This window comes from Monomorium pharaonis, chromosome 1, assembly GCF_013373865.1.
Source record: "Monomorium pharaonis isolate MP-MQ-018 chromosome 1, ASM1337386v2, whole genome shotgun sequence".
NCBI classification, from domain to species: domain Eukaryota; kingdom Metazoa; phylum Arthropoda; class Insecta; order Hymenoptera; family Formicidae; genus Monomorium; species Monomorium pharaonis.
This window is the reverse complement of record NC_050467.1, coordinates 22,421,118-22,446,577: the sequence shown is the minus strand read 5'-3', so window position 1 is coordinate 22,446,577 and position 25,460 is coordinate 22,421,118. Positions and strand designations below refer to the sequence as shown.

The 25,460-nt window shown below is 36.4% G+C and overlaps 4 protein-coding genes across 7 annotated transcripts; 2 read left to right on the top strand and 2 right to left on the bottom strand.

The window, feature by feature from the left end:
- Positions 1-7: 7 nt before the first annotated feature.
- Positions 8-1,123, bottom strand: LOC105836577 (anaphase-promoting complex subunit 13). 2 transcript variants are annotated; one of them, XM_012680816.3, is made up of 2 exons: positions 773-1,123; positions 8-274 (listed from the first exon to the last, which is right to left on the bottom strand). In XM_012680816.3, exons 1-2 carry the CDS (start codon positions 931-933, stop codon positions 46-48), a joined length of 390 nt encoding a protein of 129 aa, XP_012536270.1. In that variant the 5' UTR covers positions 934-1,123; the 3' UTR covers positions 8-45. The 2 variants fall into 2 exon arrangements, with proteins under 2 accessions (XP_012536270.1, XP_012536193.1); XM_012680739.2 differs by having other exon boundaries at positions 8-310; positions 773-1,110.
- Positions 1,124-1,191: 68 nt separating this feature from the next.
- LOC105836430 (mediator of RNA polymerase II transcription subunit 28) lies at positions 1,192-7,503 on the top strand. 2 transcript variants are annotated; one of them, XM_028193751.2, is made up of 4 exons: positions 1,192-1,446; positions 1,732-2,083; positions 2,650-2,846; positions 2,942-4,828. In XM_028193751.2, the coding sequence occupies exons 1-4, from the start codon at positions 1,387-1,389 to the stop codon at positions 3,056-3,058; spliced, it is 726 nt and encodes a 241-aa protein (XP_028049552.1). In that variant the 5' UTR covers positions 1,192-1,386; the 3' UTR covers positions 3,059-4,828. The 2 variants fall into 2 exon arrangements, with proteins under 2 accessions (XP_028049552.1, XP_012535949.1); XM_012680495.3 differs by lacking the exon at positions 2,942-4,828 and adding an exon at positions 5,170-7,503 and having other exon boundaries at positions 1,204-1,446.
- A 361-nt stretch (positions 7,504-7,864) lies between these two features.
- On the bottom strand, positions 7,865-17,764 carry LOC105836214 (cytosol aminopeptidase). 2 transcript variants are annotated; one of them, XM_012680136.2, is made up of 8 exons: positions 17,619-17,764; positions 17,154-17,269; positions 10,688-10,851; positions 10,155-10,329; positions 9,727-10,054; positions 9,367-9,635; positions 8,990-9,168; positions 7,865-8,765 (listed from the first exon to the last, which is right to left on the bottom strand). In XM_012680136.2, the coding sequence occupies exons 1-8, from the start codon at positions 17,700-17,702 to the stop codon at positions 8,536-8,538; spliced, it is 1,545 nt and encodes a 514-aa protein (XP_012535590.1). In that variant the 5' UTR covers positions 17,703-17,764; the 3' UTR covers positions 7,865-8,535. The 2 variants fall into 2 exon arrangements, with proteins under 2 accessions (XP_012535590.1, XP_028049550.1); XM_028193749.1 differs by lacking the exons at positions 7,865-8,765; positions 8,990-9,168; positions 9,367-9,635; ... (1 more) ...; positions 10,155-10,329; positions 10,688-10,851 and adding an exon at positions 10,958-15,955 and having other exon boundaries at positions 17,619-17,640.
- Positions 17,765-21,707: 3,943 nt separating this feature from the next.
- Positions 21,708-25,210, top strand: LOC105837740 (F-box/LRR-repeat protein 7). Its single transcript, XM_012682905.3, has 2 exons — positions 21,708-22,470; positions 23,179-25,210. Exon 2 carries the CDS (start codon positions 23,192-23,194, stop codon positions 24,545-24,547), a length of 1,356 nt encoding a protein of 451 aa, XP_012538359.1. The 5' UTR covers positions 21,708-22,470; positions 23,179-23,191; the 3' UTR covers positions 24,548-25,210.
- The last annotated feature ends 250 nt before the right edge of the window (positions 25,211-25,460 follow it).

The following is a 25,460-nucleotide window of genomic DNA, read 5'->3' as shown; positions in this document are numbered from 1 at the left end:
GCAATTTGACTTATTGCGGCGTTTGAGCAACAACACTTGGAATATTCAGTTGTGCAGTGGTGTTGGAGAATGCAGATGATTGTCACTGAGGGAGCTCAAAGCCAAATTATTCCACTTCTGCTCCAACTCCTTCAACGTCATATGGGAATCGCCGTTGTCGCTCTCGGGATCTGGCAGCTCAGCCACGGGTGTTGAGATGTCGTCAATAGGTAGACGTTCCTTGCGCCAGCTCTCGTCGATCACGTCTATCAACCTGCCGTCCCCGCACACCTGACTGTCCATCCCGCAAACGTTGGTCAACACACTTAGGCTTGAGAAAACATCGTTGCACTTATAAAATATACTATCTCAATAGATTAAAGAATCTTACGATCATTCGATCCAAGGCAAATAAAATTTTTGGGCTTTTTAAAAGCCAAAACTGATCAACTCTATTTCTTTGTCTAATAAACGTTTTAACGTTAGTATATGATCAGTTTGTAATTTTATTAAATTTTTCAATTTGTTTCATGAAATTGATCAATTTGTTTTCTGAGAAGTTTATTTTCTTCTATTTTGAAGATTCTTTGTTCTAAAGTTTTTCTATTCGCAAGAATCTCTATCTTAAAGTCAATGAAAATATATGTATTTAACACTCCAATGTATCTATTGATATGAACAGTTCGAAAAATCCTAATCGTGAAAACCGATTATGAGAATGAGAGATTCGTGGCTGTTGATTTTTACTTTCAATTTCAATATAAATCTGGTTCAATAATTTCCAAATACTCACCAAATGAGCAGTTCGGGAGAATTTATTTGATGTTTCAAGATCAGTAGAATTGGCAAAATCTGCAAGATCACAAGACGAAACACAGAGACGGCAGAAGATGGCAGAGATGACTCCAATGACTCGTACCTCGTACTGGTTCTTAAGACCATGAAAACGTACATAGGAGAAAGTAATAAAGCAATAAAAACACTATTCACAACTCGATCTTGCTTATCTCTAATTTAAGAGGGATAAAAAGATATACGAACGAATATGAATATTTTGAGTGGAATTTTAGACCTATTTAAAATCAGTTAAAAAAAATAATTTTAGCTCCAAGATCGGACTTGCGTAAACAGGCATAACAAACCGAGTACAGATGTTATTTTCATAGTACGTCTATGTTTGTAATAACTCGCGGTGAGAAACTGGGAAGGGATTGCGCTGGATTGCGCTGGATTGCGCGTGTCGCGCGCGTGTGGAGTGTGGACTGTATGCGGTCAGTGGAGTCTCGCGGGTTTTGTGCATTTCTGCGAGAGATCAAAACAGAATCAAGCGGAATCGAGAGTGAAGCGCGGAATCGAGACGACGATTATTTACGCGCGCGGATTCGCGCGGCTAAATAGCGTAGTGTGATGGCGACGCCGACTAACAGCAGCGGTAACCTTGTTGACGATTTCGAGGAATCGTTTCAGGTAAGCGTGCACATCAATGCACATTTCGCGTACGACGTTCCGTATTGTCGCGAATTCGCATCGCATCGCGCATTATCCTTCACGTTCGGGATACATAACTTCTCCTTTGTTAAATCGCGAAATCTTTGCTCTAGGAAAACGTGTATGTACGTTCAACATGGTCAAACGCGAAATATGGTTTCAAGATAGGCTATAATAGTTTTTTAAGGATTCGTGTCGACATTGCTTGGATGTTTGCAGGATGTTTAGACACAGTTTATTTCAATGTCAATTGTCGCTTTCTAGCAATGTTTGAGTATACTAACGAAAGACGAGGGACTGGGCAACAGTGGAACTGGCGCGTCTGGTGGCTTGACAGTGGATAAAGACGAGGGTCGCGCGGAAATGGAACAGGCCACCATGAGGTTCATAGACCTGGCCAGGCAGATGGAGGCGTTCTTCCTGCAAAAGAGATTTCTCCTGTCCGCATTGAAACCTGAGCTGCTGGTCAAGGAGGAGATCAGCGAGCTGAAATTAGAGTTGCAGCGCAAGGAGGAGCTGATAAAGAAGCACAATGACAAGATTGCTGTCTGGCAGAACATGTTGACTGATTTGCAGGGATGGGCACAATCACCTGCTCAAGGCCCAGCACCCAGTGGTAATTTTAAACCATATTGGAGCTTTATAATATAATGTCATTTGAGTCTTTGAGTGGCATGTACACCTAATAATCAAATTAATTTATTACTCTCAAATCATGAAAAATATTTCAGATCTACAGGCCCTATTCTTTCTTATCTGGTTTTGTATGTCAAGAATTTCCTTTTCGGGAATATTTCAGAAACATAGCTACTGCAAAAAATAAACTTAATGTATAATTTCACATAAGACTTGTACTAATACATCCTTTTCATATAACAGATTGCAGAATAGGATATTAAAACTATAAAGTTTTAAAAGAGTTTATAAAAAAGTTTTTAAACCATTTATAAAGCCTCTTTATTGTTAATGTTTTCATTAAAAAGAGAAAGTTTTTATTAAAATTTTTTGTATTCCTAAATACTTTATTATGAAGTTCCAGTGTAATATAATGATAATTTAACAATGATAATTATCCAATACAATGAGATAATCGATAACAATAGGCCTGTATTTTTTTGCTACACTGCTGTACTAGTGAATAAGTTAGAATGAAACAAATATATATAATATTGGTGCCGATAGGATTACCCAATGGCAATCAAAGCGGACAAAACCAGCAGGCTGCGAGTGGTGGTAATGCTTCAATGCAGCAGCAGCAACAGCAGATGCTGCAGCATCAACAGCAATTGCAGCAGCAGCTGCAGCAACAACAGCAGCAGCAGCATCCACAGTTACAGCAGCAGTTGCAACAGCAGATGCAACACCCATTGCAATCACAGGTATTTAAGTAACATCAAAGATAAAATTTTTTTGTTTTTCGAGTAGATTGTTGTTAAATTTAATATTTAAAGTTCGCTTTTTTACCAATTAAAAGGAAAATGAAGATGAAAAAGAGTGTGAGAAAGAAGCGAGTGATAGTACTATTGAAGAGTGCAATACTTACATGGAGGTAATAGACTGCGACGATGACGAGGAGATAATAGAACGATAATGATATGGACGTAACAGAGGAATAGAATTTTCTGTAACACACAACGACACACAACGAGCGATTGATTTTCTTTTTCGTGTTGTTTTCAAATTTCATAAACTGATCGAACATTGGTTGCGTAATTCTTTTTTTTACATAAAAATTTTGAAGTTTTAAAGTTTTAAAGTATTTAAAGTTTTTCACCTATTTCTTGCAATCATATTTATATTGCAGGCTTTATAAATGTAACATGTTTCATTAATTACGTGCAACATACACGTCAGTGTATACCTAATGTATTATAATGTATATTTTTGCAGGCAAAATATAAATCCTGCCTATATGTATATGAATACAGGGTATCTATAAAATTTATTCCCACTACTATGTATTTCGAAGACAGTTCAAAATTCATTAGTAAAAAATCGCGAAATACGTGTTTGATCATTTTGAGGGGCTATTTTACACGGGTTGAGGGATAGAATAACTTCTCGAAATGATCGAAAACGTGCGGATTTTCATAATTTTAGGGAATGGAAACAGATTTTACAGATACCCTGTACGTAGGAGGGTATTATTTCACAATATATCATTACATATTTTATTAAGAAATAATATATTGTATATATTATTTTTGTATAATATATGTAATAATGTATAATTGAGATATATTGCGATGTTCTTTTTCTGTTATTAGGTTGATGATTGATTGATTGTGTGAGTATATGTGCGAGAAAAACGCATGTATGGAGACACATTTATATCATATACATTAAGTAATACACCATCGTCTGCTTTTCTGTGATAACTGAAATACTCATTTCATAATATTAGAGATCGTTGCTAAAATTTACGAACGCTGAAAGGACGAAGTGATCGGTCTCGCCATGTGACACACAATTATACTATTGCGCATAACATCACTGCCTTATATAATTCCTATACTTGACATATAAATGTACAAAACAGAATATATTAAAAGAGAATATGAGAGAACATGCTTTTTTAATAATTAACTACAACATATATATACAAAAAATAGAAATTTCCATTGCAAAAGTATTGAAGGATTGACTGTAAATAATTAATGTAAAACGATACCAAATTGACAGTGGAATATCATAATATGTAGTCAAATAGTTAACTTAAAAGAAAAATGAAGAAATGTAATAAATATGTGATAATAGGAATATTCATAATAAAACTTAAGAGTGTTCACAATTGGTACTTCATATCCTTCATATTAATAAGAAGACAGAATAATCTTTACATTTGACATCATTTTATAGGACAAATCATTTATACAGAGACATCACAAAACGACTAGAAACGTATAGACGGTTCTTTATTCTACTTATAAATACTTTTTTTCACAAGTGACATTTCTTTGAGTCATATCTTTGTATTCATAAAATGTATACACACACACATGCTCATTCTTCTGCATATAGCTATTGTGCATATAGCTTGTGTGCACGTGTATCAAGTAATATTACACAGTAATGTATTCAGATTACGGAAATCGGTGACAAAACTGTTTATTAATTAGAATCTATCATCGAATTCTTTATGCAAATAATTTATGTTCCATGAATAAAGATGTTCTTTACATATAAAGATTCTTTACATTTATGTTATATATAATAATATATAGAGCATTTAAATCTTAGCTCACAAATAACTCATAAGAGAAGCATTACAGTTATTGCACCCTGGGAGATACTGTTTCACTTATGTTGTCTCGATTTACAAATAGATATTGCGACAGAATATTTTTATTACAAAAAAAAAGTTTCTTTCATTTGCCTATTTAGAAAAATGTTTCTTTCTCGCCTATTTATTGTCATTCTTGACAAATCCGACTTTGATTATTCACTTGCGCATCTCTTTTTGAACGTATGCATGCATATTTTTGAATATCTTTCGCGAGAGTATAATGGCGCAGCTCGCATAGTTCTCTTCTTTAGAATATCATATTGGAGACAAAAATGTAGAAAGAATTGAAGCTTATTATTTTCACTTTACTTACGTTTTTCCACTCTACACTCTTATACACATACAAAGTGTCAGAGGAGACATCATCGTCAAATCCTAGTTTTCACGATGTATCCTCACTTGATGTGATTTTGCAGGTACAACAGGGTTCCGGTGGCCCACCTACGTCAGGTCTTCAGGGGGTTGGTGTGCCAGTCAGTCAGCAGGGCATGTTCATGGCACAGGGTGGCGTAGGTGGCAGAGCTACTGGATTCCCAGTCGGCGGTATGAGCAGTAGTGCTCTGCAAGGGCCTCTGGCCTACTTGGAAAAGACAACGAGCAACATAGGGATGCCAGAGAGGAGGAGTTGACGCGGAAGGGGAAGGGGCCGGGGCCGGGGTCGTGGAAGAGGCCGAGGTAGAGGAAGAGGCGGCGGTGGCAGCGGGCTACCACCGCCACCATCGCTTCTCGATCCCTCAGACCCGTCGTCCTACGCTGCTGCTGCCGCAGTCGCAGCTGCTGCGGCGGCGCCCCTTCCCTCTCCGCAACAGCAGCCACCTCCTTGCACATAATATGCGTGGCATTTTTAATTTCTTCTGGAAGAGAGAGACTACGTTTGTACTTCCAGTGTTGAATATATTTGGTTGCCATTTGCTATGGATTGTGTTTGATGTCGAGTCAAATTATTAACTTGACGTACTACATCAGTAGTGATGATAGTGACGATAATATTCAAGTGCAGTTATGATGTGTTACTGTTTATATTGTGGAAATGGACACAACTATGTGCACAAATTTATTTTATGATTTACGAACTTATCGAGTCTCAATGGCAAATGCGTTTTAACATTGCCAGTTTTATTGTGATCCAACTTTGGATTGACATTATGACTATATGAACGTTCTTTCGCATTTCTTTTATTCTATAAGCGAAAGATGGATGTTTGTATTTTTTGTATTAGTCGTGGAAATCGTAGAAGGCAAGCCTTATGTGGAACACGTGAAATTGTGACGTAAAATGACGAAAGTATGATAAATATTTTGTAATTAAAGCGGCAATAAGACAATTGTACATAGTAACGAAATTATGTGCGATGTGAGCAACATGATACTTTTACTCGTATACATAAGATTAAGGCTAATCTTTCTATTTCTTTACACAATGCTGTTAGTTTAATACAATACTGGTTCTCAGATTATCGACATTTTTAATGAATTGCGTTCATCGCTATTGCAGTGCCTTTGAACATATATCAGTTTAGTTCAGTAATAGTTCCCGTCCCTCCGGAGAATTAATGGGATGGTAAGACCAGAATACAAAGAAAGATATTTGTATTAAACGAAAAAAATAGATGTAGAATATTAAGGCGGTTAATTGTATCAGTAACGTTCAAAAATTCGATTGGTGCCAAACACGTCCATGTTTGCACTCGACAAAAAACATTTATCAAATGTGCTGTTCGTACGATATGAAAATGTACATTACTTAGTGTATTGTGCAAAATCAAAATGTATATTATACATGTTGGTCACATTAAAATATAAGCATCTGTCCTGGACAAGTGTACAAATTCGAAATCTTTATATTCGCATAAATTTTTTAATAATTTTCAAAACATGACATAATATGTGTGCCTGTAATTAATGTACATTCATGCATCTGATATACATATATGTAGATGCATTAATGCATATAAACGTATAGCAATCAAGATGCAATCAAGATTTCCAAAGAATTTTAAATGTTTTACTATCTTTTGTTAATATATTTTTAATTTCGTACAATAATTTGTATCCCAGTAAATACAGATGCAAACTGTTATATAAAATACGTAATATGTAAATTTTATATGTAATTTTTATTTACATTTACTATATTATATGGCACTTGTATTTGGTGTTTGTTGAGATTATGTGCCATTAGAATGCTTTTTAAAAGCATCTATGCGACAGATTCCATGAACGTATCCACTGTCGTATATAAAATATAATAATAATTTTATATTGTGATACATTGTATAATAATCAAATTTTAACTTAAAAAATAAATATGCATAATTATTACTACTCTGGCCTTGCCAAAAATTTGTTCGGTGAACTTGTTTTTCTGTTAGTATCTAAATTAGTTTGTAATGTTTTATTTGCGTTAGTTTAATTTACAATTATTTATTTTATATTTAACTAGAATGTAGTATTTAGAAACATTGTACATACATAGCAATTTTATACTCATTTTTAATGTGATAAAAAATATTTTATATATGTATTATCGTTTTGACACAATATGGATACACATCTATTTTTCATATTAATAACCAGTTTTTATATGTTGCGCTTTTCATAAATCCAGGACAGAATGCTTATATCGCTCACTATTTTTTAATTCCGTACTCGTATATATATATAAGATATGCAACTTTTATCCTGTACAATATTATATTGTAGTATACACATAGTTGATACGAATGTTAATTATATACATATACAGAGCACGCTTCCTTTTTCACTATTTCAACTGGTTCGTAAAAATTCCGATTAATAATAAGGGCTTTAAAAATATTTAGCTGTTTTATACATAAAAGTACATGATTTGACTGTACAAAATTGTAAAATGGTTGTATAATATAACTTACTTTCAAAACTGCCATTTTTTTGTATATACAGGCTACCATGATAGTCGCATGTATAAAGAATTATCAGTTTTGATTTTAATGGAAATTGTATTTTATATAGGGGAATGGTGTCTAATAGAGGATTTTTTGTTGGATTTTATTTTGGAAAATGGGATGTAGACGAATTACTTTGGATTTATAAAAAAATTTAAAGTTAGGTTTACTAATAACTTGATAACAATTTTTTTTAATATTTCTATTTGTATTAAATTGCAATCAATATATAATTATTAAATTTAATGACATAGAATGTATTTGGAGATGTTTTTGACAAACGTGAAAAATGTTTTTTTAAATAAACAGCTTCTGTACGTAGATGTTAAGTATTCTATTTTAAACATCCTTTTTTACTGCATGTATACATTATTTTTATGGGATATATATTTTAATCATATAAGAAGTGGTAACTTAAAAGACGTAGGCACTGCCTAATATGGTGAGGTATAATAATTTTGATTTCAGGAATTGCATTGTATAATTGTCGAGCTTAAAAAACACATTAAACACAAAAAGAAAACACATTTAACCTTAAAATACAATTCAACCTGCCTGATGATGTCTTTGATCGTAAATTAAAAAGATCACTCGATGAACTTGTTATCTAAGATACTAAAAATGTTGCTACTGGCCTGCTGTAAGTTGTTTACATGTTTTATCACTGAACATTATGTTATTCCAAATCTGATTGAATAGATCGCCTAATCCTCTCCATATTAGGCGCAATTCCCCTATATATATGTATGTATATTTCTATATACACATCCTGTGTAAACTTTTACATATATGTATAAAAAATTACAAAACTCGTTTGACACATACGAGTTACGTAAAAAATGATCATTTGCAAACCGTTTAACAGAGCGCCTGTAGGAATTGTATAAGCGTACGCGTCGGACGCCCGGTCATTCCGGCCGGGATGTACGATAATAATTCGTCATGAGCAGGACCCATAACACCAGCTATGTCTAAATGCATCCATGGTGTATCCTTACTGACAAACTCTCTTAAGAAGGCAGCGGCGGTAGCAGAGCCACCACCTTTGGATTTTGCGATGTTATTTATATCGGCTCCCTTGACTTTTTCTAAAAATTATGACATAGATTTTCAAGTTTATTATTTAAATAAATAATGATGTTATATTTTGGTTTTTAGTAAAAGATAATACTAGATTATAAACTTTACTACATACATAAAGAAAAACTTTCTAATAAATAGTTGTAATAAAATTTAAAATAATTCAATAAGAATTTTAAAAAATAAAATAAAATAATTAATAACAATCATGTATAATTCTAAAATCACTTACTCGTCACTTCATCCGTGAAATGCTGCCATAGAGGGAATCTCCATACTCGATCACCAGTTATCGTGCCAGCATCTCTTAGAGTTTCATAAAGATGTGCGTCATTGGAAAATACTCCAGTTGCGGCGTTCGACAAGGCAACCCTCATGGCACCAGTCAACGTAGCGATATCCAAGATAAATCTATTTAGATTGAAAACTTATCAGTTTATAATCATTTCTGATAATTTATCCGTTAAATAAATATAGATAAAATAAGGCAGCGATACAGGAAAATTTGTAAAAATTTGAAGTATAAAAGTACATAAAATAATTAAATATATTAATTAGAATTAAGGTTAATATAATTCGTTTAAGCATTAAATGTCAGTAATAGTAAACCTTGGATTAAACTGCTGAGCGTAGCACAGCGCATCGGCGAGAATCAATCTGCCCTCTGCATCAGTGTTGTCTACGATGATGGTCTTGCCGTTCATCGCTCGCACCAGATCTCCCGGCTTCGTAGCATGTCCGGACGGTAAATTTTCTGTGAGTGGGATCAGTCCAATGATATTTTTCTTCAGTTTGAGCTCCGCTGCCGCGCGGATGGTAGCGACTACACAGGAGGCGCCGCTCATATCGGCACGCATCTCGTCCATTTCCGACGCCGGCTACGAGTAAGCATTGTCTTTAAGTCTCTTATTTGCCTCTTAATTTTTTTTAAATAGAGGGAGAGAGAGAGAGAGAGAGAAAGCAATTTACCTTAAGGCTGATGCCACCGGCATCGAAAGTGACTCCTTTGCCGACCAACACCACCGGGGCCTCACTTGCATTTTCAGCGCCTTTATAATTGATCTCGAGAAACTTAGGTGGTTCGGTACTGCCACGCGCTACGCTAAGGAATGAACCCATCTGCTTCTGCTCGGCCCAGTTTTTGTCGCGCACTTGAACATCGACTCCGAGACGCGTCAGTACTTCGTAAACTCGTTGCGAAAATATTGTGGGTGTCATTAGGTTCGCGGGAGTATCCGAGAGCTCGCGAGCCCAGTTTTGTGCTTGGGCTTTGATAATGCCGACTCGCCATTCCGCCCTTTAAAAAAGTAATGAATTATTAGTTTTATTCATTAAATAAAATTGAGATTTTTCAATTTTAATGGATGTTTTGATGGGTTTAAAGAAACGTTACTTACTCTCCTTCTTCTCCATATAGTGAGACCTTTGATAACTTCTTTTTCTTTTCTGCATTTTTATATCCTTGATAAAGCCATGTGCACAGACCAGCTCCTTCGGCGGCGGCTTCCGCATCTCCTAGTGTTTCTATCTTGATGTCCTTTATCTCAACGTCATCTAATGCACGACATCCCGCTAGAACAATAGAACTTTAATAGAATCTAAAGTACTTTGTAATAATATTTTTTAACAATTATTTAAAATTTAGAAAAAAATATGTATACATGCGTTTGACACGAGACTCTGTAATGTCTTTTGATAATAAAAACAAAATATTAAAAAAAATCCCTTTTTTCCGCGAGTGAACTGTGTATGTACGGTACAATTCTGTATTTAGCTCATCCATAGTTAAAGAGTCAAATATGTGTTAAAATATCAGTATATCAAAATTGTTAAATATGTTGAGATGTTTTTAAGTACGATCTCGAGAGTTTTGAATAACAAAGTGGTATGATGTATTTATATAATACACAATTTGATTAACAAAGATTACCTGCTGCGGCAGCACGTACGTTTTCCTTTCCTTCATGGATCTCTTCAAGTTTGTTAACACCAAGACCCTGTTTTCCTAGTCCGACTACTGCGACTCCGGTGTAATCTGTTTCATCCAAACCCCAAAACACTCTAGCATGACCTTTAGGGATCTTTGGTCCTGCTCTGTAGCGTAAACATTTATTCAAAGTTAGTAAAAAGGTCTCTTTGATCGCGCAATAATTTGTGAAGGAAAGATACGCGACAGTAGTGCATTTAGTAGACAAAGATGTTCAGACACAAATTCATAAATTTATTAATTACAATAAAGTCTAGGCATTCTTTGACATTCATCATGTGTACGGTGTAATTGCAATTTTAAAATACACTCTAAAAATATACTATTCTTTATTTCTAGAATATCCTTATTTTCATTATACATCGGTACATTTACAATTACTCTCACTTCAGAGATTATAGCTACACATTAATTCACAACTTGTTTTTTTTCCTCAGCTACAGTATCAGCGTGGATACGTTATGGAACTGTTTCACATTCAGTTCTCACTAACATTGTTGAAACGAGTATTGATTACAACCTATTTAGCGGCTTAAGATATAATACAATGAAATATCTGTTGATAAATTTCATTATTTGTTTTATATACATCAACTATAAGTAGTAATGTGACTTTGTCATGGGGTTTAGTTGGCATAGTTGCATAGAAATAAAATGAACTGAAAATTTCAGATTTACATGACATTATACGTTTAATCGTAAAGAAGTAACAGATGCATTAAAGATTAATCTACAATCTACTTTTTGCTTCCTGTTTCTTGCTTTTTGCCTCTGTGCTTTGTTTTACGATTATTTAATTGTTTTTTCTTTTCCACAGTTAATTTTTATTTCGCTAATTTTGAAAAACAGTGCGCAAAGACAAAAAATAGCAACAGCAAAATGCAGCAAGAAACATGAAGCAAAGAAGACATTGTAGACTGGCTTTACTACTTATGACAAGCTTAATGCAAGTTTATTTAAACAAAGTACATTCACTATTTTATCACTTCCTCATTCCATAAAAAAAAGAAATATATTACGAACTTTACCGCAATATATTTGATTCTTCTATTCGCATTTTGTACATATTTTTTAAACGTATCAATTTTTAAAACGAACAATAACTTGTTTAATTTTAAAGTCTTTCAATTATTCTATATTTTAATTAAGCTAATGTAATATTGAAAAACTTTTAACAGCATTGTTAAAGTATAAAGATAATATAATTATATAAAAAATTTATATGCAATAAAAATTTCAATAAAAATAATACCTTATCTATATCATTATCAGTGTGAAAAATATTTGAAATGTTGATTACTCCTTATCACTTGTCTCCATTTACAAAATTACGCAATCATGATATCAGTCAATTTAAGCTGAATGGTACTGAATGAAGCTAAAAACTTCGTTAGTAAATGGTTGCAAATAATTTTTTTAATGTTGAGATTTCTATTACGCGATAGCGAAAACATCGATATTTTGATACTGAAAATATTGATATTGCAATTACCAGCGACTTTTAAGGAAATGCAGGTACGATTTGTATACGATTGCCAGTCAAAATTACAAATGTATCAATTTTATATTACATTTGTTTATATGCGCGTTTTAGTTTTGGTACTTTTCGTTCATTTTTTGCCAATCTTTTGAGAACTTAAACAAGTTTTTGGATTTTCTGTGAAAATTTAGCTTAAAAAATATTATGATTATTAAACGTGTACTTATTACATGTATCATTTCTAATCTTTGTGTTGAGAATAGATTTCGTGATGGATGAAGACTGCGTTCGCTTTGACGTTTATAACGCTTGTAAGTATTATTTATACTTGTTTAATATTTGATAAGCAACAAGAATAAAATAATATTTGAAGCGTTATATACGGGGGCTACAGCGAATGCAGCATAAGATATCGAAACAATCGTCATTCGAATTCGAACATTGAGTAGCGTTATTGAAAAATCGTCTTTGAACACACGTATCGCGCTGTAAATTTTTGCAGGCTCGAACGCTGCTTTTAAAAGTATTGTACTTATTTATAGTAAAACGTCATTCTCACGTCACACGTTGATCATATTTAAAAATATATATATGTATGTGTTTATATATATCTGCACAAAATACAGTTTAATAAGCGTGCAATTATGGTATCTCCGACAAATATTAAGTATCGATAACGTAAAATTACGAAAGATCATCGTTTTCGATAAGTCATATACAGAAATATATATTTTTCGTGTTTTAACGATGTTTTTATCAATAAGCGATTCATCAGTCTGTTGAGATGGAATTATATATCTAAATTAGATTAGAAAATTCAAAATACGAAAACGTAATAATTAACAGTACCAATTTCCCTAATCATACTTACATACAATATGTATAATCCAGAGGAAATATTTGTGCTCTCCGATACATTGAGCATAGATCAATCGAAGATCTTCACTTGCAATAGTTTTAATCACCGAGAACGCACCTCTCTTTTAATTTCTATCTGATTTGTAGATTATGTTAATGGTACAAATTTTCGCTACGCGTTTTTTCATTATTATAAATCATTACGCTATTTAGAATGATTCCGTTATTTCTCGTTGTTATTCACGCCTAAAATAATCACAAGATGGATACCATAAAATAAAAAGGGTCTAAGTATATGGGATTAAAAATATCGTTAAAACACAAAACGCGATAGAAGAATTCTATTCTTCGAGTATAATTCTTTGTTATCATGGTTACGTTTCTACTTTTGACTACTTTTTTTAACTATTTAGACCCGTTTTAGTTTATAGTAATCGAAGAATTCGCGTTTCACTCATTTAAGTTTAATTGCTTTTCCCTAATCTTATCTCAAACTAGCTCTAATATTTTGATAATTCCTTGAGAGTTAGCGGCCACTACGACATTAGACATCTGCCTCCAGCACACCGCGGACACGAACTCGTTCAAATCTTCCTCCCGTCTGTCCTGCACCTCCAATATGCTTCGAACAGCGTCGAATTTGTACGAGAACAGCTGCTTCGTCAAACCCTTGTAATAGACGTACAGTGCGTTATTCTCCGACCCGCAGGCAACGTAATCACCATCGGTGGCGAGCCCGACGAAGTTCTTCTCGTTCACGTGACCGACAAACGATCGCAGACAGAGTGGATTGTTTATGTTCCACATCTTTAACTGGGAATCCGTGCTCGCTGATACAATTTCCTCCTTGTTGATGAATTTAACGTAGGAGACGGCCTTACGGTGGCCCTTGAATATGCACAACGCCTCCTTCATGTTGCGCAAATCGTAATAATGCACGCAGTGATCCGCGGACCCGAACGCCAGGTGACACGAGCTGCGTGGATTGAATTTCACGCAGCACACGTTGGCTTTCGCCTCCAACGACGCCACGGAATAATCAGTGTTTAACGCCCACAATTTGACCCGGGCGTCGTCGGAGCCAGATGCAATTAGTCTGGTGTCGACGTCATTGAAGTCGACCGACCAACATCTCTTCTCGTGCTCTTGGAACGCTTTTGTTCGTTGACCGGTCACCGCGTCCCACACTGTCACGGTGCCCTCGTAGTCGGACGACGCGAGCATCCCCTTGTGAAAGGAGTTCCACGAGACGCATGAGATTTTCGAGCTGGAGACCATCTCGACGCAGGGATAGTGAATGTCGACGGTGTCGCGTATAACCGCGCCGTAGTCGAATACCTTTATGCGCTTGGTGACTCCAGCGATCGCAAAGAACTCATTGTCCTTGTCGAACTCGATGCTGGACACGATGGTGGAATTGTTAAAGAGGTCCGACGAGTAGTTGAGGGTGGCCAGCGGGCGCAGGGAGTTATACCGCGAGAACTTGACGAGGTTCTCGCGAAACACATCCAGCCCGGAGCTCGTGCTATGCACGCCGCCGTGTTGCTGCTGCAGCTGAGCGGCTTCACTCTGCGACTGCGACTTCTGAGTGCCGAGCAGCAGCTCCTTGCCGCGCGAATCGAAGTAACATTGAACGAAATCGTCAAAGTGAGCGTGCAATCTCTTTCGCCGTATGGCTAGGGTCGATCCGCCGGGTTGGCCACCGCCGACGCTCGCCGGATTAGCAAAGGCGTCGACACCCGCGCTGGTCACCTTGTCGCCGGGCTTCACCATATTCGAGTCTATTATGTCAATGAGGCCGAGCATCTCCCGCCTGATGGCCGACACCTGCGCGGTGTCGTTCTCGCTCGCCTTCTTGACGTCCTCAACCCGCGGGCACTTGCTCTGCACGTCCTTCAGGATGTTCTCCACTTCTTCCATATCCCGCTTGATCAGTGCCACCTCTTTCTGCAGTTGATTCCGCTGCTCCTCCTTCTGCTGCAGCAGGTGCTTGAGGAACTCGTGCAGCAGCTTGTTCTGCGCCGTGCAGGTCTCCGCCTCGAGCAAATGCTTGCGCTGGGTCAGCACCTCGAGCATCACGTTCACGTCGGGCAGGGTGAGATTGGCGCTTTCCGCCGCCACGATGCTTCTCAAACCGTCGGTGGCTGCCGGCACCGACGAGTCATTAGAACCAGCAGCTCCTCTGTGTCTGCTGTTGTCTGCGTACGAGCCCAGCTGAGCGAGGCCCTTACTTCTGGTCTTGTACTTGGAGACCAGCTCGTCCAGCAGAAAATTCGGAAAAATGTCCTGTTCGCTCAACGTGAAACTGCATTTCGGGCAGCGGTCCTTGATCTCCAAGCATTTCACAATGCAATGGTGACAGAACGTGTGTCCGCAACGCGTGATGTACGCTGTGTCGATGAGATCGAAGCATATCGGGCACAGATAGTCGTTGCTCTTGTCCTCCAATATGCCAGTCATCCTCTGCAGCACGTTCGTAGGCGGATGGGGAGGCTTGTTAATTTTGCTACTGTCACCTAATAATCCACCGCTGCTCCCGGCGTTGCCGCTATCGTTCCCCATATTACCGTCGCCAGGAGTCGACATTACTACTACCTTTACTCTCTACTCGACTTCCCGTCAGTCTTGATGAGCAGATTGTTGATTTTAATTAATTGAACGATTATAATGTGAGGCTTAAAATCTCCTATTCGATCTGTAGATCGAGTCTGACGTCGCGACGAAATAGAATCTATCATAAATCAGGCAGTATTATATTTTCATTTATAAAGCGCAGCGTGTTTTTTTTTTCTAGGATTTCCTTGTGCGTAGCAAGTTGCGCTTCATATCATGCGTATAATACCGTCTCTCTCTTTTTCTCACTCTAGTCACTCCTGAAACAATGAAAATAATGCCAGTGAGCTTGTTGTGTGAGGCGCAACACTATCATTGGAAAATTGACAAAATTTTTAACAACAAAAATAATGCTTCATATATATATGTATATTTATATATGAGAATTTTTGAGATAACAAAGGGAAAGCACTTTTGAATGTCAGATAAAGCTCAGGCAGCATTATATAACAATTGTTTCAGGCTGGAAATATGAATAAAATATTTAAACATATTGTTATATCGTATGACGAAACGAAAGTGAAACAACAATTTGGAGAAGTGCGTGTGGTGCAGGGGGCAGGGTGGAGTACATATCATAGTTCTGTTGTATCTTGAACTACTTAAACAAATATGTGCTAAGTGTGTACACAGTAGAAAACATTTTGCATTTATTTTGTTAAAATCAGTTCTTGTTAAATTTTTTGTGTAAAATTTTTTATATATCTAAGTGTTAATTTAATATAATGTGATCATGTTACGAATATTTTGTATTCAACTAATATTCAACATCTTTTTGTGTTAAAATAATACAATTCATGGGTGATTAAACAAATAACATAAAAAGTAATTTTAAAACATAAATTCTAAGATTAATGAATAAAAAATACATGTCAACATATTATAAATGTTAATTTTACTAAAAAAAATTCCACACTCTTCAAAAATTGTATCAATGTTACATTTTTGTTTTATTTAACTTTTTATATGATATTTGTTATCTTCTAATATATTTATCTTGTGTTATATTAACACAAAAAATTGAGTGGACCATTTGGGACATGCGACATATGTTAAACTTCACACAAATTTTTCAACTGCGTATATATACATGAAGAAACACAAGTCAATGTCGAGAGAAGAAGAGCATGTTTCCGATATGGAGATAGGAAAAAAGGATATTTCAATGAGTCGAGTCAACATATGTATCCAAATAGCCAAGGCAAGAAGTACAGTTTGGCAAGTATGTCTTCTACAATAAAGTGGCACACAAGGAGTACAGTCTTGTTAGATTAAAATAATAATAAAAATAATAATAATAATAATAATAATAATAATAATAATAATGATATACTAACACAGACGCGCTGCGTGGCGGTGTGTATGAAAATGCTGTCTCTAAAATCGCGCGGATGCACAAAAGAGAGATTTTTAGCGGTGGTGGAGGGTAAATAGCGTATGGCATTGATATTGACTTACAGCAGGATGTTTTTCAGTAGCTTGCCATTAACCAGTTCATTATACTTGGCCGCCGTAGGGGTGAGTACGACGTTGTCCTCGTTCTCCGTTTCGTAAACACCCAGTACTAATCCCGTCTGCGAGCAAAAAGGGAACAAATATGTCAGGGGAGAGTGGGCGACAACGGGACAAGGTCGTCGAGTAAACTATACTCGAGTACTCGAGATCGAATCGGCTGTTGACGCTCGATCGGCGATGCCGATGATAAAAGGCAAATGTAGATAACTCGGTCAAGATATCCCGCGGGTGAACGCGGCGACGACGATGACGACGACGACGATGATGACGACAATAGGTCGCATCATCGTGTCGAATCATCGTGTTCGCAAAGAATTTTCCAGTACACGATGGAAATTTCGTGTTTCTCGTCGTTATGAGGGGTGAACGCGCCACGTCGATCGACAAGAGGAGAGATCACGCGATTACCTTCATGGTCGATACGCTAGCGAAGAGACGCAGGTGTAAATTTCCGTACTGAACTGCTCTAGCCCTGATAAAAGACAATGCCATAATTCGTTCCCGAGAGCATTAGGCGCGATACATATATGCCCATTATGACGGCCGCACACGACGGCGACAGTAGAACTGGCGATTCTGATTGGCTGGATTCGATCTCCTCTCGCTGGCCGGCTGGTGCCGTAAACGGCGCGAATTATAAACGCGAGAGAGAATCATTCTTTCCTCGGCGACGATTGGAGATTTTACGTAAATATTTTTGTGAAAAAAAAAGACATTGATTTCAAGATTACATCGACCAAAAAAGGTAGTTCTTAAAATATATTTTAGATATTGAGATATTTTGTATCTACAGATCATTTCATGATGCCAGGTTCTTTTTCAAAGCATAAATCATAATTACATTCGCTTTGTCAGTTTATTTTTATATTTATTGTATTATTTTCTTTGTAATTTAACAGAAGTATCTACACAAAACATACTTTTCAAGCTCTTTTACAGTAAAATATATAAGATATATATTAATTTGTTTTGAAAACCTGATTCTACAAAATAATTATAATCAGAAAAATAAAAATAAAATATATTTAAAAACTCATCTTTTCACTTAACGTTTTATAATATATATATATATATATATATATATATGCTTTATAACAAATATAAATATAGTGCAATTTTATGTATAGTAAGTACAGAGCCTTTTTGTTATGTGAGAATAACTTGGTAATTAATTTTAATAATTTTTAATAATTTTAGTATTTTAAGTGTCTTTGGCATCATTTAAGATTTAATGGGAATTGTGTGTTTCTCGCTGTTTCGAGAAACGCGCTGCGTTAATAGAGCATCGATTTTAAAGAAAATGGGTCATCGAATCTTCGTCGCGTTTACATTTCATCTGATATGCCTCTCTTCAGCTGTCAGTGCCTTCGCCTCGTACTGTCACGCGGACGTTTCCTGTCGTTCATTCTCAACAGTCTGTCCAGTTCCTTCGCATTCTCCTCCTTCTGCAATGCTTCCTTTAGCTTGTCATCATGACTCTTGATGTTCTTTTTCTTATTCTTCTGATTTTTCCGTTGGTTTTTCAATTTTCGTTTAGCGCTTTACTTTGTCTTCGTTTTATTTTTATTTTTTTCATCGAAAACTCGCTGCCTTTGAAATTATCATCCTCTATCATGTCTAATGTCTTTATCAGTTTTTTACCAGTCAACCTCGCGCTTCATATCAGCATAGGAATTATCCCGTTCTACAGATCTAATTTTAGTATCATGATATGCCGAATTCAGATCCAGGTTGCATCATATTTGATGGTGTCCTCCCAAATATTCTCAGAGTGATTTACTGCTTGAAATCTCAGGCATATCGATCATGTACTTATTCTTGTCTATGTTCTACTTATTTTCCTTCTCTGTATTGAGCTTCTCAGCGCACATCTGTCTCGTGACTTCATCTACTTTTTGATACTCCTTTACTATCATCCTATGCTTGGCCAGGCCATAATTCGTCCCTCTTATCATTGTAATTCAAATGGTTTCGGTTATGTGAATTCATTCAATGCTATTCATATACTTCACCCTGACTTCTATAGCTTATCTATATGGTTCTTCCTTTTGTAAGTTAATGTGTCGCAATTCTCACGGAATTTAGCTGAGGTTTACAATCATCCATGCTTGTACCAAATGTCAATGGAACTTTATACTGTATCTGTTTCTCTGCTGTTTCTCTGGGTGTTTCAGGATGGGAGTTTGATACTAAAGTACCACAGTGCCAAGCTGATGTACTGCGGATTGATGTCGCTACTTTTCTAGATGGCAATCGGCATCGTGCCGACTTTTCTCATTTCCTCCAGTTCTCTTTCGTTATTTCTTTCTGTTCATCTTATGTTTTCTGTGGCTCATTCTTAATTCTTATAGATGACTCTTGTTTCTTAAAATGTTCAACAGTCATATTCATTGACGAATTCAGTATTCACTGGTGACTTTATCTTCTTTCTTCATATATATTTGTCTCTAATGGAATATAACTTTTCTCTAGTGTTTGTCCTCCTTTTTCTGTAAATTGTTAAACAATTGCGATTTGAGTCAAAGAAGCCTATTGTTTTGTTTACATACGCTTCTAAATGGTTGCTTCTCTTATTTGATTCACTTTTTCTTCGTTAAAAATGGACTCGATGGAGTTTGAGATTATATCTAAGTGTGCGTCATTATCAATATTCCAACAAATTATTTAAATAAATTAAATAGATGCAATGAGGTTAGATTTCATAGAGGTTATGTTTCACACATGCCTTTTGTTTAAAACAAAACCCGTCTCCTGGCGCTCCCATGTGGGCATATGTTGTACTATGTAATCACGAATACTTCCAATGGGTAATATATTCACAATGTTCAATTTTATTTTACAACACTTACAAAATGGTTTCCTTACGAAAAATCAAAAATTAAAACAAAATATTCTCGTTATGGAATATTTGAATTATTATGGTCCCGAAATGTTTAATACTTTAATGTTTCATAAAATAATTTTTTATAGGAAATGATTTTTCTTTAAGGCAAATAGAGTTTCTGTTTTATATAAAATATAAATTTTAGAATAATATCTATCATATATTTTATCAATGTAGATGTAGAACATTAATCTCGATTTAATTCTTGATCTTTTTCTATTACATAGATGTTATAAAACATAATGGCATAAATTAAATTAGATAACTTACTGTCTCACAACAAACAAGATGACATCAAGTCACATTTTAATAACGTAAGATGTCATTGAAGCTATATAAGATCACTTGAGTTTTATTTCTTTAGGTATTAATAGTATTATAATTGTACAACAGTTATTTTTTGAAAAGTATATAAACTTAATTGGCGCCTTGTCTACCTTTCTTTTACATCGACCATGTTTGCTGCAATGCTTATTGAAGTCCTTCTTCCATGAATTATTTCCTTTCTTTACAGGCTCCACTCCGTATCCATAAATTTCTTGTAAACTAATGACGGTTACCAGCGTCAACACAAATAATTTAGTGAATGTCATTTTTTCCGAACGTCTGTCTTCAATGACAGACGAGAAGCAAAATTCGACATAAGCTGTAACAACGCGAGTATTCCGCAAATTTTACTTTATATACTTCAATACAGATAATTAAATTCGCACGTAATAAGAAAATGATTATTTAATAAATTATCTTATCAGATGCAGCAGATCATACGAAGTACATTAAAACCTGTATTATAAACTTCACCGATGTAATGAATGAAGTTTGATAAAAGTTTTAATTTATTTATTTTATATGATTCGTTGAGTCTGATAAGGTCATTTTTACGTAATTTAGAAGTAATTGCAGTCTCAAGTATAGTTGTATAAGCCTCTTTCATGGCTAATAAATGACGAAAGATAAGGACAGCACAAAAATGACAATTCGAAAAAATAATGTTTATAACTTAATAAATGTTTTGTATACATGTTTTTCTTGTGACAAGTGCTCGGAAATTTTCCGACGACAGACATTGTGTTAATACAGCTGCAAGTAATTGCATTGCGTATGTTTCTTAGCTTTGTCGTCATCAAAGTTTAAATTTATATTTTATCAATAAATAAATTAAGTTATTGCTTATGATGACTAAGGATAATATAGAATGGCGAAAAGCAAAAACATATTTCTTCAGCATAATCATTGAAAGAACATTACTCTAACTAGATTCTTTTAACTTTAATATATTCAGTGCATTTTAATAATTTGTTATTAAAATTTAAATTTTGTTAAAATGTATAAAACATTAAATTATGAGTGTGTAGTATATTTTTTATTTTTTTCATATTTAAAGCATAATTTACGAAGAATGTCACAAAATATTTGTGCGTTCCGAAACTCGTCAAAAAACATGTTGCAGCCTCTTAGTAATTGACTGTTCACTGTTTTCGATTCTACAGCAATCCGAAATTATTTATGAGAAATAAAAAATTAAAAATAAAACATGTTCATAGAATACTCGAGCTATTATAATTTTAAAATAAGTACTATATATAAAAATGTTTTATAAGTTAAAAATATAATTCGAAACAAATAATATTTATATTTTTAATTTCCATTTTTAATCTATTTTCTATCTTTTTCTAGTTTTCAGAATTAAAAGAAATCTATATTGACAGAAGTGAATATAAGACATAATGTCATACAGTCGCCATTTTGTCAACGCATTGCTTGTCCAAATCGTCGAGAACGTACATGATTACATGTTATTTATTATTATTTGTTACGCTTATTTTTTTTCTTTCATATAAATTTTTCGAGTCTTTTTATGTATTTCTTTATTATGTAAAATTCATCGTTTATGTTTGCGCGAAATCTGACAAATCTTTCGACGCTACAGACCCGATTTTGCGCCAATCAGACGAAGCGCTTTTCACAACGAACCTTTCATCTTGGGCCCGCTAGAAGTCCCGGTTGATCAACTCAGAGAGGTGAAAAGAGAGGGGAGTGGTCGATTGCATTGGGTAGTGTTGGGGCCCCTTAAGTGTGTCGGGGGGGATGGGGGCCTGTCATATGTCGGATTTTCTATTCCACGTCCGCGAAACGCGATCGCGTATGTTTGTCGAGCAGTTATACGAGCGATTCGACGAATTCCAGGACAAGTGCGATCGTCGAGCGGACCCCATTCTGCACGGTTCGTTGGTCTCTCACGAGTGAAACGCGCTTGGGCCCTGCAGCTGCTTCAAGAGTTGGAATGCGGGATCAACATGGAGGAGGTGGCGAATAGATCGATATTGCTCGGTGATGTCACGCACGGTCGCTGACTCTCCCGTCCGGCATCCCGTTGTGAGTTGTGAAATTCGCACATAAACGAGCCGTAAACGGTCACGACGCAATGGACGCGTTGATAAGGCCCCTCCCTGGGCCCATAACTCGCGCCCTGTAAATACGGACAGCCGCGCAAAATTCTAGATTCGCATAGTGAAACATTTTTTTTGCGAAAGCGAGCACCCGAAGTTATCGCGTTGAAGTTCGCACCGCGGAAATCAATTGAGAAATTGTGAAATATATATTGTAACACTTATCTCCGTTTATCTCTTATTTATATAAATACAGCAAATAATCTACATGCAATTATAATTTACGTTATGACATATGTCATCAATAGATGACATAGACTAGTAATTAAACAAATGAAAATTGAATTTTTCCTGTTTTTTAAAATAAATACAATTTCTATAATTGTCAATTTTGAATACTTTAATTATTAAATTTTACATCAGAATTTGTCCCTGGTCTCTAAAGATATATATTTTTATTTAAATCAAGGTAAAGAAATATGTATATTTTTAAATATAACTTGTTTTGTATCATTACTAATTATTATAAATTAATATTGAGTATCACTTATTATCTCAAGAGTATATGCAAAAGTTCCGCCGCGCAATGCTTTCCGGATGATCCAATTAATTTCTAAATAAATTTCTAATAATCTTATTTTGACTTGAAACATGAATGTAACAAAAACATAATTCGTATTGAAATGAATTGCAGAACGGAGCATGGAATGGAAGGATCATGCCCACTCCTCTTTCCCAGCTTCGGGGAGCAGAGCGACTCTGAGCGGGGAGGAGGCTACTCGTCGCAGAAGGTCGGCGTTTATCGGCCAGGCGCAGACGCCATCGACTTGGGCTATCACACCCTCGACAACAATGCCTGCCGTACCACGTCGTCATCGTCCTCGTCAACCCCGGGCGTGTCGTCCAGCACGCCGACTCGTCAGCAGCAACAGCAACTATCGCAGCCTAATAAGCATCATCTGGTTCACGTCGCGGTCAACGACCTCTGCCAGCTCGATGACAATCTGCTGCTGAGGATCTTCAGCTGGCTCGACACCCGCGACCGCTGCTCTCTGGCGCAGACCTGTCGACGCCTCTGGGAGATCGCGTGGCATCCGGCGCTCTGGCGAGAAGTCGAGGTGCGTTATCCACAGAATGCCACCGCGGCGTTGAACGCGCTGACGCGTCGTGGCTGCCACACCTGCGTCCGTCGTCTGGTCCTGGAAGGCGCCACCGGGTTGCCTGGTATCTTCGCGCAATTACCATACCTCAGTTTGACCTCCTTGGTGTTGCGACACTCACGTCGGGTCACCGACGCCAACGTCACCACGGTGCTGGACAGCTGCGCTCATCTTAGAGAACTCGACTTGACCGGTTGTCCTAATGTCACTCGCGCCTGCGGTCGTACCACCATCCTGCAGCTGCAGTCGCTCGATCTCAGCGACTGCCACGGCGTCGAGGATTCCGGCCTGGTGCTGAGCGTGTCACGCATGCCGCACCTGGGATGTCTTTACCTACGTAGATGCAGCCGCATCACCGACGCCAGTCTGATCGCCATCGCTTCCTACTGCGCCAGCCTGCGTCAGCTGTCGGTGTCAGATTGCCTGAAAGTCACAGACTTTGGGGTGCGCGAGCTGGCGGCGCGTCTCGGCCCGTCGCTCCGCTACTTCTCCGTAGGCAAATGCGACCGCGTGTCCGACGCTGGTCTGCTGGTCGTCGCTCGTCATTGCTACAAGCTGCGCTATCTGAACGCCCGCGGTTGCGAGGCACTCAGCGACAGCGCGACCATCGCCTTGGCGCGCGGCTGTCCGCGTATGCGCGCCCTGGACATAGGTAAATGCGACATCGGCGACGCGACCCTCGAGGCACTCTCCACCGGATGCCCGAACCTGAAGAAGCTATCCTTGTGCGGATGCGAAAGGATTACCGATGCCGGTCTTGAGGCGTTGGCCTACTACGTACGTGGCCTGCGGCAGCTCAACATCGGCGAGTGTTCCCGGGTCACATGGGTCGGCTACCGCGCCGTCAAACGTTATTGCCGACGTTGTGTCATAGAGCACACTAATCCTGGATTCTCCAGTTGATGTAATCCAATTATCTTTGCTCATAGCTCGACGTAATATAAGGAAGTATTCTTGGAAAAAAAAAAAAAGAGTACTCCGAGAAGAGAAGAATATCCCGACAAGGAATTCTCTGGAAAAGGGACTTTGAGATATATCCTGAGAATATTAAAAATGAGGAAATATATTGATATACATATATTGAGAAAAATATATTCTTTAGTATAATTTTTTAGAAAAATTTAAACAATATTCTCAGGATATTCATTAATTTTGTATCACTAATCTCAAGTGCCAGAGTGTAATATAATGGAAGTTTATAGAGAATTGTAAACCTAATTTTTTAATCAGAATTTGTGCGATGATAAATGTTATTCTTTTTGAGACGTCGATGAAAAAAAAAACGACGTGAAATGAGTTGCCAATTTTGGGAGTTAATAACTCTTGTATTTATCTGTATTTATTAGAAAACGCCGCTTTTTATCGTTCGCATATTTGTAAAAAGATTATTTCATGATTGGTTGTAAAAATATATATACATATATTCTGCTTCAAAAGTCATGCGTGCTATTTATTGTTTTCATAATTTAATGCTCTGCGTAATGATAATGAATCGTTTGTACTCTGTAACATTGTTTTGTAATTTATTGTAATAACGATATGACATTAAATACTCTCATTTCTTAACATATTTGAATTAATTCCATAGAGCGCAAAATGTTTCAGAATATTGCAGCAATATTTATAATATTTGTGCAATATCGCTGAAATGTTACTTTATATTCTGTCATATTTTGTGTTGTATAGGATATGTAGATCAATTAAATGGCATGTGCAATGTGTATGAAATTGCATAGAAATGTGCAATAAATCAGTCTTTATTAGAGCCAATTATTTTTTAAATGTACAAAATTTCACGCGACAAATTTTATATTTA